The sequence below is a fragment of the Haliotis rufescens genome, unplaced genomic scaffold (genome assembly GCF_023055435.1).
Source record: "Haliotis rufescens isolate VD_foot unplaced genomic scaffold, xgHalRufe1.0.p SCAF_5, whole genome shotgun sequence".
Classification (NCBI taxonomy): Eukaryota; Metazoa; Mollusca; class Gastropoda; order Lepetellida; family Haliotidae; genus Haliotis; species Haliotis rufescens.
In genome coordinates, this window is record NW_025964223.1 from 17,007,832 (window position 1) to 17,026,414 (window position 18,583).

Here is an 18,583-nt window from a genome sequence, read left to right on the forward strand (position 1 = left end):
TTTCTTACAAAACTTTGCATGTCTATCAGACTCATGCTGAACTGGTGCCTTTTGCTGTTTAGGAATTTTAGAAATTTTTATTTTTTACGTTTACATGGCAACAAGTTGGACTTAGGTTCTAAAAGGGTGGTGTTCGTTTCCGGAGCGTAACTCAAAAACCGTTAAATACTTTCTTACAAAATATTTGCATGTCTACCAGGCACATACTGAACTGGTGCCTTTTGCTTTTTAGGAATATTATAAATTTTTATTTTTTATGTTTCCATGGTAACAAGTTGGACTTAGGTTCTAAAAGGGTGGTGTTCGTTTCCGGAGCTGAACTGGTGCCTTTTGCTTTTTAGGAATTTTTAGAAACACACGTTTTACTTTTCATTTCATATGGATGCGACCATGGTTGATCTTTTGTTGGTAAACAATGTATGCTTCTTAAAGAACATTCAACTCTTGACTCATTACATACAGAATTGCACATTTACTTGTGGTTACTTTACAGACAGCTGCCGGGGGGGGGGGGGGGGGGGGGCGCCTCAGTATTGCTGTAATACTACTGAGCGGGACCGTGAGAAATTCGAATCGAAAGGCGTGGTGTTATCATGACGAAAGACATAACTTTAGGCTTCAAATACGTAAAAATGTGGTGAATTAATGAAGTCTGACGAACGAACGCTTTCACCAGTAGCTGCAGGCCGGTAGGAAAGAATTTCATTGTGTGCGATCTAGCCCTTTTCGTACATGGAATGCATAGTCAAGGAACCTGTGCATGCAAGCCTGGGGTACCTCACCGCCCCAACCAGCCCCTGAAGAAGGCACGTAGCTGAATGCTGGTATATGTATAAACTCGCACTGATATCGTCCGTGCATCGTTGCTTCCACATAAAGTATTCCCACACATTGCCGGAGGAAACCACACGAGTTAGATGTAGGTGCCATATGGGTGTTCCGCTTACATACTGACCATCACCACTGCGCTGCAGCTCACCTGGTTAGATAATATTACTCCATCAGTGTGGAACGTCAAGAACAAGCACTGAAGAAGATTGTTTGTTTGTTTGTTTTCTTGTTTGTAATTTAACCCCGCACTCAATATTCCAGCTATATGAAGGCGGTCTGTAACTAATCGAGTCTGGATCAGACAATTCAGTGAATGACATCATGCCTATCAATCCATGCAATTGGGACATGATGACATGCATCGACCAAGTCATGAACCTGTGTCCAAGAGAATTCCTCCATTTCTAAAAATAACCATGCACATGTATATTAGATTCTAGTTTAATATGGAACGGTGTTGAACAAACACAAAGATCTGCTAACATCCACAAAAGAGACTTGATTGGTTCTGAGCATCCATATAATTAAGACAGCTTCAGTGGTCTAGTGGTAGAGCGTCCGCCCGGAGAGCGAACGGTCCAGAGTTCGATCCCGGCCGCGGCATAACAAAAGACATTAAAAGATGGTACTTGTTGTTACCCTGTCTGGCGCTCGACATTAAGTGGCATGGTATCTTGGTGTGCTAGCACTACAAATCGGCATCAGTCCGGACTAGAACTAGCAGCCACACACACACGTGCATGCGCGTCGCTGTATAAGTGCAATAATCTTGGATGCGACATTAAACTCCATTTCACCTCACCTCACCAATACCATTAAGTTGGCTAATACATACATCTCTTTTCATATTGTCTCAAACAAATACCTCTGCAAATTTAAGTGCAATTACATTAAACATAGCATCTTTTATAAATTTACCATCATCAAATGTTTTTGACATATTTTCTGTCATTCCTATCAGAGAGAAAAGAGTGAGGGACTGAGTATACACCCTTGATGGACACCAGTTGAACAGGTGAAATAAGCGGAAAGTCTTCTGCTGCCATCAGTACCAACTGCCGGCTTGACACTTTTATACATACTCTTAATGACATAATGTAACCTACCACATGTAACATTCTGCAATAACAAATACAAGCATGTCTCAATTTACCATGTCAAAAGACTTTTTGAAATCAATGAATGCAGAATATAGCTTTCCTTTTGTACCAGTGGCAAGCGCTTGGAAAATTAATACATATCTTAGGTTGAGTGTCCTGCCCTGATATTTCCCAAAAGTATCCTTTGTTTCTACACATTCTGTTAATCAGTTCAAACACTGTTATCAAACCTACACTGAAACATTGCTCTTATTTGTAATAAAGAAGTTGTTCATCCATAAATTCTTATCCTTACTTAGTACTCCAACTTCTAAATGCCTATCAAAGAAGTTGTTAAGAAACGTAGAAAAACATCTACTCTACTCTTCTCTTCAGCCCAACCAAAATGTTGCAAGCCACAGGCACGCTTTTGGATAACGCCCAGAATCCAATATTTAGTTAATCAGTACTACACAAATGGGAACCACAAAGTCTTTCCCTCTCCTAGGCCCCTGTCTGGCGCTCGGCATTAAGGGGCTACAACAAGGACTGGTCGGCTCGGAGTCGGTATACTGTGTCTGAGTGGGGTATTCATGTTAAACTGCTGCATGGTATCTCAGTGAGCTAGCACTATAAATCGGCATCAGCCCGGACTAGAACAAGCAGCCACACACACACATTCACGTGCATGCACGTCGCTATATAAGTGCAATAATCTTGGACGCGATGTTAAACCCAATTTCACCTCACCTCACCCACTCCTAGGGTAGAGTACCACAGTAGAGCTCACCTTCATTCATGGATATAACATATAAGGGCTGAGGATATTTACAATTATTTTTCATAAAAGACAGTAATTGGATACAACAGGTTTCTTTAAATCTCATATCTCAATCTTTTTTTAGGTTCTCATAGGAATTTGTGAAGTATTTTTTGTAATGACCTCATATTTTGTGGATTATGCTGACAAAAAAGTAATGACTGCTAGGTCATTCCCCAGTCATATTCCGCCATTTCTATGATTACAGTCCAATTCATTTTGAGGATGTCAGGTGAGCTAAACATTTTGTCGGATTGCTGTCAACACCTAGTGATTTAAATATTTTCATACTATCAATCATGATCATCAATCATAATTTCGACATCCAAAGAAGTCTATTTGACATCTGTATTTATAACAACATAAAATACTCCTCCCATGATTCAACAGATTTATTATCAAAATAATGTTTTAAGATTACTTCTTGCACTGAATGCCAGAATATTAGGTTTTACAGCAGGCAGCCTTCAAAAACTCATCACTTACATAGCCATCTTCCTGAAGCAAGGGCGTTAACCGACAATAAAAGTCCAGTTTCCATCCTCGCTGAACTAGGTTGGAAATCCTGAATTACATTTTGGCTGCACTAACGAGTCTAAGCATAGTCCAATTAAAATCGTGTGATGAACAAAACATACTGTTCACAAACACATAGCTTTGTTCGGGAAATGAAAGGGAAGTCACCAATGCAAGAGCGGATAAATAAGTAAAAAAAAAGATTGCACAGATGCTAAAGTCTACTGAACAATATACAAGATTCTGGTAGACATCCTCGGGATGTTGGAGAGGTGGGTTGCATGGATTAAATGGAGTCACTCCTAAAATCAGACTGAAATAAAATTTTACAGGGAGGATCTAAAACCATCCTGAATCATAAAATCAGTGGTTTCCAGAGAAAAATTGAAGAAAAGTTATATGATGAAAGTTGGGCAGAGATCCATTTTCACATTACCATGATTTTTTTAACAGTACATTGAAACTGTCTTGGTAAAGATTTATTAATTGGAACAAACAAACAAGTTGAATTGATTCTGGACTCTATTCAGACTTTGGTCACAGCAGTGAAACTAAGCATTGTGATTGCCTATCCCTGCTAGTTCTCAGCACATAACTTGACCCCTCCTGTAGTGTTACATTTTGCTGACATTAGGGCTGGGATGCATCCAGATTATCTACCCGGGTACCCACCACCCTATTACCCGACCCTAACTGGGTACCCACTGTGGGTCTCAGGAGATGTCTCAAAATGTCCGATTGGGAACATTTTTAGCATAGCCCTGGCAAAACGTATTTAGACACATGTATTAAACAATCTGGTCATTCATACACTGAAGTTAAATTAAGTTATATCTTTACTCAACCATATGAAAAATCAGAAGGAATGGGTGCATAGTCAGAAAGAAATGCAAACATTAGTGACTTTAGTGTAACCATAGAGTTCTAGATAATTTTTGTCATTAAACAATATATCACATGACTAACTACGGGTCCTGGTAGTCCTGGGGGTACCCGGGTACTACTCAGTGCCCACCTGACCAGGGTACCCGAGTTACCCAGCCCAGCCCAAGCTGACATCGGAGCATTTTGAAACCATTGTCAAATATTTTTTGAAAGCAATAATCGTATATACAATCTACCATCGTCAGACAGATTGCTCATTAACAAAACAACAGATGGGGTTGCAAAATTATTTTAAAATCTATTAAAAACATTTGATTTGCTGGACTCATGACATGCAGGAACTTAATACTATGAAGCATCCAAAAGTTATCTCCCTTGAAACTCCTCAATGATGAAAACAGATTTCCAGTATATTTTTACTTCCATAATCGAAATACATTGTATATACACATTATGTAAAAAATAAATAACATTCACTATTGTTGTAGCAATATGAATGAGGGTTATTGGACGGATGTAATGTTGCAGAAATGCCTGTTCTGGACCGACTTGAAGGTGGCTGATCAGACATTGTCACAGCTCTGGTGTAGGTGTGGCATTGCTACACATGAGTGTTCTTTCTCTACAAAAAAACCAATTCAAGCAAAACAACTGTTTTGCATCACTGTGCAGGTCAAGGTCATATTTCATCACACTATCAATACATATTTTTTTTATCAATTCTAATGCCTGTCCTCATCTGCTTCCCATCCAGGCAACAACAATCTAGGTGATTCTTATGCCAGGTCACACATCTCTATGCTGTCAATGAAGCAAGGTGTACCCTTGTGCAAGGTCAGAATACTCCCTGAAGTATCACAGTCACGTTTCACATAAATAGTTGGTAAACCGATCCATGAACCTATCTCAGAACTTTCTTCACTTTAGGTCTGAGTTCAAAGGATGCTGAGACACGACTGCGTACAGTTATTGTTGCATTTGAGATACGTTCCTGGATTGTTGTCATGGTTACTGAGTCGGAGGCTGTGTCTGTGTGTCCTTCTATCTCCTGGCTGTCCTCCTCCACGATGTAGACAGGCCGACCTACAGACAGGTGGACAAAGCGGGCCATTTCCTGTGCCTTCTGCTTCGCGTTGTGGATGGCTACCAGACTGGCCTGTTTCCTGGAAAATAAAACCTGTGTTATTAGCAAATACTTTCCCAATTCCATAATTTACACATTGAAATAAGAATTCCCTTTTCATCAATACTGTAAACAGCTTTATTTCTGCGCCGTTAAAATATTGCGAATACCACACCATTGTGACCAAAGACAATACTGCGATGAGATATTTTTGCGAGTTGCCGTGTTGAGATTATCAAATATAATAATTGACTCAACTCAGTGTCATGACTGAGTTTGAATGCAAACCATCTAAGAAGGATTTTAATGAAAGTTGTCACTCACAAATTGTGACAATGTGGAGATATGTATCGGTACACGCAAGATGGCTTGTTTCCTGTGTGTACAAAATTGCAAAGGACACTGAAGCGATCAAGCGAGGTTGGAAGAAGTGGTTTTTGCGTTTTTAATTTTTGCGATTGAGTCTCGTTCGCAAAACTCGCAATAATAAAATGGTCGCCAAAAATTCACTGTTTACAGTACTTACTCTGAGTTTGTCACTGAATACTGGTATCCTTTAAAGCCATAAATGGCAATATCACAATTACCATGACAGACAATTTTATTTGTCTTAATATTCCTTATTTGGAAATCGACATCATTTTCAATTGCATTCTTTGACTAAGTCACTAGTCTGTAACCCTGAGTCTAGAAAAATGAGCATTTCTGATTAAATGCAATGTTTTTAATTTTATACTTACCTGATGCTACAGGTAAGGTAAAACATGCCTTTGGGTATAATAAGCTTTGCTAATAAAAGTCTAAACATTAACACGAAGATCGACTGAAAATTATTTCAATTGACAGGTTCAGGCTTGTAGGATCAAAGGTTTTTGGCACAGACTGCAATAGTTGGTGATATTTTTTTCAGCTTAACTTTTACACACAAATAATAGGGAGAGAGTTCCTGTTCCTGTATCTATGGCTTGTGCTGACCTGAGACTCTCTAGACTCTGATTCGTGTGGAAGAACTCAGGTAAGGAGACGGTGACCGTGTCATCAAGCTTCTCCACCAGCAGGTTGCCAACACTCTCGCTTTTCTTGATATCTCCAAACCTCACCCCCACCTCTGTCTCCATCACATACAGCGAGTCACTCCTGGACAGGTGCTTGTGGATGTGCAAGTCCTGCTCCTGATCAAGTCGAAATGTAAAATGTATACTGTAAATCGTGAAATGAATGCGTCTCCAAAAGAATGCTACCACTGGACCCTAGCCAAAAATACTACACAATATGAATGCGACACCCCCTCCTCTCAAGCATCAGTGGATTTCTATCTATAGATGTCCTCAGTCAGGTTTAGAATCCTTACCTTAATCCAACCTCACATTAATCCAATCACACACCAAATAGCACCGCTTATTAGCGCTGAGTAAAGTACTTCCGCAAAAACAATACCTTCGTGCTGGCTCGTGTTGGCCTTTGACGCAGTCGCAAAGAACAAAGGGTGGCGTCTGTCAGGACTTGCAGGTGTGATCAGTGATGACATAAGTGAGTAGAACTCTTGTCTTGACCCCAGCAGTGATAATTCACAGGACGTAATTAGTGTTTGAATGACATTGTTTATATACTTTATATACAAGTGCTGCTCAATAAACAGTGGTGTGGAATACATCAGCGTATATCTAAGTTGGTATTTTTGCTATCCAAAATGTCTTATTGTTGATATAAATGCAATGTTTAAAAATGCGAGCAAAGACCACTCTCATTTTTCGCATTTAATTCACGCTCGCGTTAATTTCAAGATTTACAGTATTAAATCACGTGACATTCAGATATGCTAGAGACATTTGATATGTTTAGTGGCTTAGTGGCTTTTCCTTTCCGAAATGATCCATCCAAAGCTTCAGGAGTAGAGCACTTTACGGGGCACACTTTTTCCGATTTCGATTAGCATTGTGTGAAGGATCAAACTCTCATTGCCAGCTTGAAAAGAAGCAAAGCTAATGAGTTAATATAATCAGACAATACCCTAATCATGGGACGATGGGGCTCTATCACAAATAATTAGAGTTCATTTACCAAGTGATCAACACCTAATCGTTTACCTTTATGAGCATGTGCAGTATCAATTGTCTCTGCAAAACTTGAAACTTGATAAAAAAAATTACTGATTTTCCTCAAATTACATTGGATTTATTTGTTAAAAGTTATATCTAACCCATACCCTACCTCACAACTAACACTAAGAATCATAAGTGGGTGTTTGATTGTAAAAGGGTACCTAACCCAAATAATCGTAAAGTGGTGTTTGATCGGAAAGGGGATCCAAAGGCTGAGGCTACAGTTGGGGGCAAACTTCCCTAACCATAACACAACTCACCCGAGATCTGTGAAGCGTTTTTTAGCTGCACCCAGTAAACTGCATGTTGCCAAAGCCTCATAGAAACAATGCATGCGCAAAACAAATTCACCAATTTCTATCCCCATGTCATGTTTTTGAGCCTCACCTCTTTTCGAGCCCTTAAAAAATCATCTACCCGACGCAAGGATGCTAACTTACCATAAAAAGTCCGGTTTCTACCCTTACCGAACTAGGCTGGTATTCCGGAGCTACATTTTGTCTGGACTCATAAGTCTATGCATAGTCCAATCAAAATTGTGTAACAAACTAGACATCCGGTTTGTAAGCAACATGCATTTCAATGTGCAGGTTTTAATCAACTGCAGGATTTGCAAAGCATATGTACCATCAACTGGGCATTGACAGATATTTTGCAAATCTTTTCAAGTTTTTAATCAAGGTGCTTAAGTGATTTGATGAACTTCGCATGGTAACACACGTTTTATTACAATAGAGATTTTAAATAATCGATCAGATCGCCTTGACTGGGCGCCACCATTTTGTTTGAAGCAAATGCAGAGAGATTGAATCTGAATGGTCAATAGGGGGGACATAGAAGGGACATAACTCGTAATACCCACTGGTGGCGCTACAATCGAGCCTGTAAATACCAGGCTATTTCAGCAAGGGTGGAAACTGGACTTTTAGCTGGTTAACGCCTTTGACTGGGGAAGATGTTAAACAATATGTGACAACGCGCTTAATGACATAACCAAGGTAGACGCTTCAAAGCCCACTAAAGACATCAAAGTTTTCGCCACTTGTCGATGAAGTTATGTTACGAATAAAGCTACACAAGGTAAGATATTCAATATACAAATGTAGTACGAAAACATACCTCAAAACAGACTTTTTCACAAAGGCACATTCTAATCAAACTTGATCTGATGATAATTGCACCTATGATGTATCGACTGCTGTTGGTAAACTTCTTGTCTGTAATGTCATGTGACTGATTATGTTGTGCAAATATTTTAACCTGACTTTAATAGAGGTGCTCAAAATCATTTGATGGTAACAACATGGCACCTGCTGGCGAGGCATTATCACTATCAAATTATCAAGACATGGTCATTTTACCATCCAAGTGCTAACAGAAATAAATGTTCTCCAGGGTAAGACCAAATTTTAATGTATTTGGATTGTTATAAGACACCAGGGTATGAAACTCCCACAAATTTCAGCCAGACCACAGGACTGGCTAGCTGAAATACTTGCCAGCCCTGACCAAAACCTGCCTGCCCACTATAACATATGTTTCTCAGGATAAGCTAACGGGGTTTCTTTTTGGTTACATTTTATCATTCATCTTTACATATGAATTAATGCTTATCATCGGGAAATATTAAGAATATTTTCACATATGAAATATAACCCGACCGTCGGGCAGGGGGATTTAGAAAATCTGGCAGCCCGAGTTGAAATCAACCCGTCTCGGACGGTCGGGCAGGCAGGTATTTCGAACACTGAAGACACATAATCAGAAATACATCTAAGGCGCTAAAAAAACCCACAGATACACATGTACTATAATACAGATCCATATCATAGGTCAGTATCTTGCAAACAATTTCAGTAGGTGTGACAAATTCAAGGAATAAGATGTCCCTATGCAGGGATTTTAGGAAATCATAGTACACTCAATAGTGACACTCGGTTAATGAACACTGGTTAACAGGGGCTATTTCTATTGTTTAGCGTGTTTAATGGCTTTGGTTAAACATTTGAATAGTCCGATTTGAAGTCACATAATTCCCATACCGTATTCGACATAATAAGCGCCCAGGGCGCTATCAAAATTAGAAATAGGAGGCTCTTATCAAAATATTATTTTCATGGAAAAAAATACAGTTGAAAGATAATTTTCGTGGTTTATGCTGATGGTCTGAACTGTTTATATACGACAGATATATTTTTTAAGAATTTAATTGCCCATAATTAAGGTGCATATAACACACGAGTACGTATTATACACGAATAATTAAGTCTTGTGTATATTGATCAATCGGAAGGGATGCTAATTGGGATTGTTCACTTGCCAATGGGTGCAGGCTAAAACGGCACCTCAGCAAAACGTCACCGATTTCTCTGGCGAAAACGGCACCGCATTTGGCGAAAACGGCTACTATGTGTCGGGCGAAAACGGAACCTCTATGTTTAATAACGATAACAACGATTTTTGTAGTAATATATAGGGTTTATTTACATGGCATTTGATGTATTGAGTACATCTGAAGCCGTAATGTGAATTTCCGATAGGTTTGGTACTATCATTTCTTCAGCATCTTCTGACTGGAAACTGACATGAAAGTTACCGATCACCTCTTCAATGACGGGAGCTACGCATTTCACACAGCGGAAAGGGAAGTCAGTACGGCAAATTTCTCTATAACGGGCCATAGAAAGTCCGGTTCCACTGGTCACAGTTATCACATGATACAGCATGTTGATTTTTTTCTGTCATTCTTCTCGCATGCAACACATCGAAAGGCCATTGTGAATAATTGTGATCTGACAGCACCATGTTAGGCCTCTTAAATACAGTTTCAGCTTAAATTGAGTAAAGGTACTTAAAACTTCAAAGCGTATAGTGAATAAAAGTCGGTGAGTAAATTGGAGTAGGGGGCTAATTTCTTATTTGTTTTATTTCACAATTAGTTGTGTTTGTAAGAGACGATGTGAGTTTAATTTCTATTATCTCTCGTTAAAGCATGTTATGTTTTCACCATAAGTTGAGTTGCGTATAAGCTAAGTTGGATTATAGTTGGAGCAGAGGCTAATTTCAAATGTAAACTTTTTTTAACATCTCACAATTATTGGCCTTTGCAAGTTACAATGTAAGTTTAATATCATTCTTTTGACCAAGGTAACAAAAAAAATAAGGTGCCGTTTTCGCTCGAGTCGAGGTGCCGTTTTCGCCAATCGGTGCCGTTTTCGCCCGGTGCCGTTTTGCTGAGGTGCCGTTTTCGCTATAACCCCTTGCCAATATTATTAGCAAATATCGCCGTGGGCGCTTATTAAAACTGGGCCCTTATTACGTCGAATACGGTATTTCATTTTGTGCTTTGCCCTACTGGTCTGGGGGATAGTATTCGAACCTTAATTCCGTGGTTCTGCAGGGTCTGCACGATGTAGTCGAGGCGCCTGGCCACGCTGTTCTTGGCATCCTGCGGATTGTCCTTCTTGCTGGTGACTCGCACAGTGAAGCGACTCAGATCAGGGGGCTGGGACACTTCACCCACAGCAGTAACTCGGATCTGCCGGTCCCCCGGGGACACACCCTCACACGCCGCCCTGTTGTCGTCATATTGTATTATCTTTTGAGGAGATTTCTCAATCTTGCGATTCTGCATCTCGGCAAACACTCTTACAGGGCGATATGAGGCCATTTGTTAGATATTTTCCATTTGCTGTTCGTGCACAAGCTTCGACTTGTTTATATGGAAACATGTAGAACATGGCGCGGCCTTCTCATCCGAACGTGGATTTAATACTCGCAATGTAACGACCGTGAACAATTTCTCAATCAAAAGAGTATAAAATGTATAATTAAACATTATCTTGAACATACATTACATTCCATGGTTGGGCTAAAAGTAAGGAAATCTTAATTAATCAATTCTATATATGTCTTTAAGAGTTATTGCCGATAATAATGGGCATCAAATTGGGATGGAATTATGACCTGGCGTTAACTGCGTGTCAATAATAAAGATAAAAGAGGTTAGTACATCATATTTTATTGTGATTGTCCTTTTCTTAATTATGAAATATGAACCTATAACATTATTATTGCCCATATACCTTCCTTAAACAGGAAAATGAATAATTACTTGATTTAGGACGCACGCACAGACATAGGCACAGTGATACATACGTCGTTTGATTAGTTATAATAAAAAAAGATAATTGTAATTAAACTTCACCCAAAAAGTTACAGTTTGTAGTCAATCATAACGAGATTAGCCGATTCGCAAAACGAGTTGAATATACATCCGATTGAATGTTATTAGTTGTTGAATGCCCTCCATATACAAGTCGATGGTTGTATATAACAGGTGTTCCTCATTTATTCAAATCCAGGTTGTCAGAAATCACGTGAAAGGGAAAGTCGGAGGCAACGGCTTACACTTCAGCCAAACAAATCAATTAATTATAGTCAACATCACCTCTTCTGCAAAACTTGGGAAAAGAAATTATTAAAATTGACAATCATGCCATTTGTATATTTTGAAATGTGTCACCGGGCATCCTTCTGATGGAATACAAGAATTCATTTTTAGTAGTAGTAGTAGTAGTAGTAGTAGTAGTAGTAGTAGTAGTAGTAGTAGTCTCACAACTCATATATAACTTTTAATACGTTTGTGTAATATTCAGAAATAAACAACTTTAATATATTTTTTATCAGTGAGTTGAAATTTTGGGATAAAAACAAGGCATTTCACTAATTGATCGATTAACGTTTGTTCATAAAAAAAAAACTGTTTCTTTTCGTTTCTGATTTTATATTTTGACTAATATTACTTCCGGCTCAGCGGTACTACCGCTTACTGTATTAACAAATTTTGGAACGCGGTCTTTTGTGATTGTATTCGTAACATAACCATTAGAATAAATAGCCTGTATATATCATATAAAAATTGTTACATTCTATTGTAGTTTTCCGGAAAGATAATTTTGTATTGATATCAGCGATGCGGTGTCGGAACGGAAGTCAAGTTTGCCATATCGGGAGCGACCAAACCCACCTGGCCAAGGCCAGTTGTTGCACCGTGTCCTTTCGTTAAAATCTTCAATCACCGCATTCCACATTGTATTTATATCTCCAAATGGCCTCCAAATATGGAAACAGGCCCGACGGGTCAGATGGAAGTGATTTCTGGCACAGGGAAAGTATCGCGTGGCAGTATAAAGTTAGGTGAGGGTCAAATATCTGGTTCTCAAATTGTCATGATGACCCACATTGGATGCATGTTTTGCCAATAATTACTCTTCTTGATCACACACATGTACACATTTTAACGGAAGTAGTTTAACGGGCATAGCCTTTGGTCGTATTGCAAATTGACTCCCACTTCACTTATCTTGTTTGTCTTGAGTTGGAGATTTTGGCGATACCGCAATATGTTCACTTCAACTGATGTTACCGTGCGAAGAAATGTATTGCCTACTGGCTAGTGGCTACAGCTGTGACTTACACGTCACTCATCTCACTGTATTTGTGCTTGGGTAGGTTAGTGGTAGGGTACCCCCAGCGCTATACTCAGACCTTGGATCATTTTACTGATCAATTATGATCAAATTCAGCACTTTCTGATGGAACAACCCTTTTATATTATAATAAGTGTCTAGGGTTAGGTACCCATTTCCAATGTATAGGGTTAGTTGTGAGTTAGGATAAGCAATTTCACCTCTTTTAACAAATGTTCCAAAATAATTTCAATGTAGTCCTAGTTAAAAAAAATAATCAAGTTTCTTGGAAAGAAGTCCTTATCATGCATATGCCCATGATTGTGTACGTTTCTGCTGATGTGCATTAATCTTATACTGATCACTCAGTATACAAGCATTATAATTATGTGTGTTAATGCTATTGGTTCAGTGGTAGAGTGTTTTCTTATTAACACAAAAGCCAACTGGCAGTGCCAATCTTCTATCCATATGGTGCATATGGAAATCACCAAAAGCGCAATACTTCTGTGTATTCTACAATATTCTACCTTTCCTTACGGATGCAAGTTCTCTTCTCTTGGTCCACACTTATTTTCAATGGCATACTATGGTTATTGCTTGAAACAGAACTAAAAACACATAATTACACCTCATTTTATCATTTTAATGTACGATCACACTATATAACACTGGATATATAAAACAATGATCAAGGTACTCCCCATACAATACATAGAGCGATACATTAGGTGTAATCACACAATTTCATTTCTATTTCTAGCTTGTGATCTGCTTCTAGCATTGTCTATCAAGATATCTATATTACAAACTTGTAAATATTGATATTAAATCAATAATTCACAGCCACAGAAATATTTACATCTGTTAAGATTACAGTGGTTAAGTTTGGACAAGAAGAAAGCAAAAAATTCAATTTCAAACATTTAATGGATCAGCCTACATGATATATAGCATTGAGTAATTGCAGGCCTAATAGGATTTTTTTGATTGATTTGTATCTACTCTAAGCTTATATAGTTAGTCCAAAAGGGACCTGGGCTTTGGGCTACTGCTCCCCTTGTAAATATTTGAGTAGACCCTAAACCTTTCCATCTTCCCAAGGCAAGGGAGTTAACTGACTTTAAAAGTCCAGTTTCCACCCTTGCCGACCTAGGCTGGTATTATGGAGTTACATTTTGGCTGGACTAACGGGTCTATGCATAGTCCAATCAAAATCGTGCATCGAAATCGAAATCCGGTTCGTAAACTGTCCTGCAGATTTCGGTCGATTGCAGGATTTGCAAAGTATGTGCACCGCCAACTCGTTGTCAACAGATATTTTCCAAATCTTTTCATGTTTTTAATCAAGGTGCTCAAGCATTGCGCGATGTAAGACCCGTTTTATCACAACATAGACCTTGATTATTGATCAGATCGTCTTGACTGGGCGCAACTGTTTTGTTTCAAGCAAATGCAAGTGATACGAGAGGTGGAATCTGATTGGTCTAAAGGAGAGTCTCAGCAGGGACATAACTCGTAATAGCCACTGGTGGCGCTACGATAGAGCCCAGGAATTCCAGCCAAGTTCGGCAAGGGTGGAAACTGGACTTTTAAAGTCAGTTAACTCTCTTGCTTCGGGAAGATGAAACCTTTCTTGTTTTTATTTAGTGCTACCATAGCTTTTATCACAGTATTGTCTGTATTTTATGTCACTAGCATAAATGTGTTGCTTTAGGAAAAAACAGCAGGTGTTTACTTGACATTCTGCAAATTATTGTGTTTCAAAGAAACAAAATAAGATACCGCCCAAAACAAACATCCTATCTACCATATTTTTGGATGGGTTGGAATAGGAAACACAAAATGTTTGGCCTGAGGTTAATTTGTAGTTGTGACCTCATGAAAAGATGGATGACAAACATTGAAGGAATAAAACTCAAGATATTCATTATGCGCATCCCCATTTACGTAGATCATTGCTCAAGAGGTCAATCACAGGATTGTTTAGACCACACTCCATTTTGTACAGACCACTGTAATAAACCTGGAATATTACTGAGTGAGACATTTTGTGATCGATAATATCTATTTTTGTACACATCTATCTTTTCTTTCAGCACTGAAAACAAGTCAAGGCTGCGGTTAGATTTGTTGATCCACTTCATCACAGGCTTCCTGATGTTCATACGTCTGTTGCCAGCTCTAACTGCCTTTTTCGGGATGTCAGTGAAGATGTTGCGTCGCTGGGATCTCCCGGCTCCTCGGTCGTGGGAGTACGCCTGGTTCATCAGTGTTGTAGCTGCTGTGCTGGGGTGGAGGGCCATGCCCACCAACCAAATATTTCTCATCAAACAGTACATGCTAGGATCTGTTGTATTTGGGATTTTCCCTGTCATATTTGGTTTCATAGATGTTGCTGATGATTTAGGCAATTATTACAATGAAAGGAAGTACACGTATGTGATGTTTGGCTATCCTGCAGTTATTGTGTGGTTCTTGTTTCTGATTGTAGCATTGCAGCTGCACATGTTTGGACTTTATTTTGGCACTGTGCTTGTGAAAGCATGGCGACCCCGTGTTGTAAAACCCAAAGAAGGATAAACATCTTACCCAACTGTGTTTGCATGTTTTCAGTGTTCTTGAATACTGACCTTACAGGCCAGCTATCAAACGGTTTGAATGGGTAGTCGGAACCTTGGAATTGAAAAATATGGAAGATTAGTTTGTTTGAAGAAATGACTAAGTGGCTGGATGCAAGAGATAATGGTTACGTCAAACAGTCCTGTATAGTGACACGTCATCAACACTGAGGTCAACGCCATCTTGCCTTATTTTATCTCCTCCTTCCATGGAGAAAGGGGAATTTGGGACCATCAATTATTTTTCAGTTTCTGCCACAACAGCAAGCCACTGCTTCCATTAGAATTTTAGATCTCATAAAATAGAGTTCAAAACTTTTGATAGTTGGTCATATTGATTTTTGCCCCTAATTTATTCCTCTATGTATTCATGGTGTCGGTGTAGACATTTATCCCCCTAAACAGTATGTATAAATGTAGGTATAGAGTTTTCACCCTGATAATGTCAGTGTTGAATTGAATTGAAAGTTTCCTTGGTATGCTGTTTTATTCGATACATTTAGCAGAAGTAGATGTGTACTAATATTCTACACTAATAATCTTCATGTTATCACATCTTCATGATAACACCTGTCAGGTCAGAGGGCATTAATTTTTTAACTCAGTTTATTTGTTATTGATCGATCCTTTGAAAGCAAATTTAGTTTGTATATGGTTTTAATAAACGACCACTTTGTTAATTTGCTAAGCACCTAGGGCACTTATTACAGCGAATACAGCATATGGCAGAAAGATTGCTGATACAACAGAGAGTAAGGATAAGAATTCTGGATGAACAACTTCTTTATTATTAATTGTAATAAAGAAGTTGTTCATCCATAAATTCTTATCCTTATATAGAAATCCAACTTCTAAATGCCTATTAAAGAAGTTACAACATAGTCTTAACTCACTCAGATGACTTTCCCTCTTCTTCCTCTATTAGATAAACAATATTAAGTGGATTGTTAGCAGTGTGACGACAAGTCTTTACTGAATAGATGGCTGACAGGACATTCTGTAGCAAGGAAACAGCATTATTGTTATCTATGAGGGTAGGATTACAACTGGGTCTCAGCATATTTCAAACAGGTTCATGCAACATTATACACACACACACACACACACACACACACACACACACAATTACTGTGTGCTAGTGGTTAAAGTTTTACCACATTACACTGATTGATTACCCTCATGGGTACAATGTGTGAAGCCTATTTCTGGTGTTCCCTTCTTTGATATTGCTGAAATATTTCTAAAAGCAGCATAAAATAATATTCACTCACTCACACAATGGTTAGCCTAAGAGATGAAACACGAACCTATTGGTTCATACATCAATTGTAGCTCTCTCCACTTTACTGCTTCTTCCATGGGCATTGTTCACCCAGTGATGTAAGGCACCAGGATATGCTATGTAGAGTTATGTCCCTTACCCACATCAGGATCTACTAGTCATGGTTTCAATCAAGTTGTAAACGTCTATAACCTGTGTGACTCAGGATGGTGCCCAACATAAGCAGACAGCGTGATATTCTGTTCATATTGATATTATCCCATCTCACTACTGCTCTTGCATTTTTGTTACATTACTCTCTGTACATTTGTACAGTTACCATGGTTACCAGCATGTTGTGATACTGTTACTGTTACTAATTCTTAGTTCAAAGTGGTAGGCTTTTTTTAAATTTGGCTTTTGGATACAATTTATTTTTTCAGAAATAAGTTTTGATGGTCAAAATACTTGAAATAGGAATAGCAGTGTTAAAACACATTAATCTTATGTGTGTAAGGTAATGGTTGGAAGGATGATTTACAAACAAATTCTACATGTACATGTATGTATTTAGAAACAGGCTGCTAGGAGTGTATGTGTGAATGAAAAGTGAAGTTCTAACTTACCTTCTCACCTTGATTTACTTTTGGCTCCTTTTTTCTTCTCTGAAATAGTCTCACAATATGGGACAAATATTCTACATGTTTTTATTATGCATATTTCATTTCACCAGCTTGCCTAGATCTAAAGAGTAAATGAAAATAAATACAAAATTGTTTTCAGAGTTTATTTGAAGTTACTTTACTAAATAAAGCTCTTGAAGACAGTTAGTATTTTAAGTTTGTAATGTTCTTTTATACGTTTGCAAATTCAAGGTCTGGTTCATATATTAGTGAAATGGGAAGGGGGATACAGCGCTCCAGATATCTTTTTGAGCAATTAAGTTTTTACTCTAGTGTTTCTATTTTAATTGGGTTAATACATTTTTCATTGGTTAACCAATTGTTTTTCACTCATCTATTCATCACTCTATTGTTTTTTTCCCAAAATTAGTGAACAGTTTAAGATTTAAGACAAATGAAATAATGCTTTAGATGTATATAACTGTTCTAAATGTACAGGCTTGACTCAGAAAGTAAATTAGCTCGTAATTGTGTTTCGGAAATTAGCTCCTTTGTGCGCATCCTGAAAAAGCTTCATTGGGTATTTATGAGTGCTGTTTTGAGTTTTTCATTTAATGCATGCTTTTCTGTATGCAAGTTAATTGAAAGTAATTGGGTTTTGAATATTTTTTTGGGGTATTTTACACAAATACACTGCTTATCTGCAGCTCTGGGGATAGTGTACAGGTTAAAGTGCTCTCCTGTCACACCAAAGGCCTGGGTTTGATTCTGCATGTGGACAATGTGTGAAACCTATTTCTTGGGCCCCTGCTATGATATTGTAATATTGCTTAAAGTAGCATGAAACTAACTCTCATCGGTACAAGTATGTTCAAGCTTGAGAAATAGTATGAGAAATGTAGAACAAAAAACTGATACAAAATAATTGAATATGTATTGATGTTGATAATTTTAGTATTTTATTACTGATGACTTTTAAGTTTGTTTAATACATACTCTCCTCAGAAGTAGCGTCACCTTCCAGGTCACTGTGGATGCTGGCAATATGTAGTTATTAAAATGTGTTCTAAAGCATGCTATGTTGAGAGCAACACTACTCATACCAGGGCTGTATCTATACACTTGGTCGTGGAAGGATACTTAACTTTAACACATTAACTTGATGTACTGTTTAGGAGCTGTACCTTGTTATCCCAGAAGAATCCCAATAGGTGCCATATCAGTATCCAGTTTTCGGGATCTACAGGTATT

At 38.3% G+C, this 18,583-nt stretch overlaps 2 protein-coding genes across 3 annotated transcripts; one reads left to right on the forward strand and one right to left on the reverse strand.

The window, feature by feature from the left end:
* Positions 1 to 4,533: 4,533 nt before the first annotated feature.
* Positions 4,534 to 11,089, reverse strand: LOC124113645 (interleukin-1 receptor-associated kinase 1-binding protein 1-like). The gene is made up of 3 exons (XM_046474103.2): positions 10,736 to 11,089; positions 6,230 to 6,426; positions 4,534 to 5,294 (listed from the first exon to the last, which is right to left on the reverse strand). Exons 1-3 carry the CDS (start codon positions 11,024 to 11,026, stop codon positions 5,033 to 5,035), a joined length of 750 nt encoding a protein of 249 aa, XP_046330059.2. The 5' UTR covers positions 11,027 to 11,089; the 3' UTR covers positions 4,534 to 5,032.
* Positions 11,090 to 12,331: 1,242 nt separating this feature from the next.
* LOC124113646 (protein jagunal homolog 1-A-like) lies at positions 12,332 to 15,428 on the forward strand. Of its 2 annotated transcripts, none has more exons than XM_046474104.2 (2): positions 12,332 to 12,555; positions 14,927 to 15,428. In XM_046474104.2, the coding sequence occupies exons 1-2, from the start codon at positions 12,467 to 12,469 to the stop codon at positions 15,408 to 15,410; spliced, it is 573 nt and encodes a 190-aa protein (XP_046330060.1). In that variant the 5' UTR covers positions 12,332 to 12,466; the 3' UTR covers positions 15,411 to 15,428. The 2 variants fall into 2 exon arrangements, with proteins under 2 accessions (XP_046330060.1, XP_046330061.2); XM_046474105.2 differs by lacking the exon at positions 12,332 to 12,555 and adding an exon at positions 12,645 to 12,866.
* The last annotated feature ends 3,155 nt before the right edge of the window (positions 15,429 to 18,583 follow it).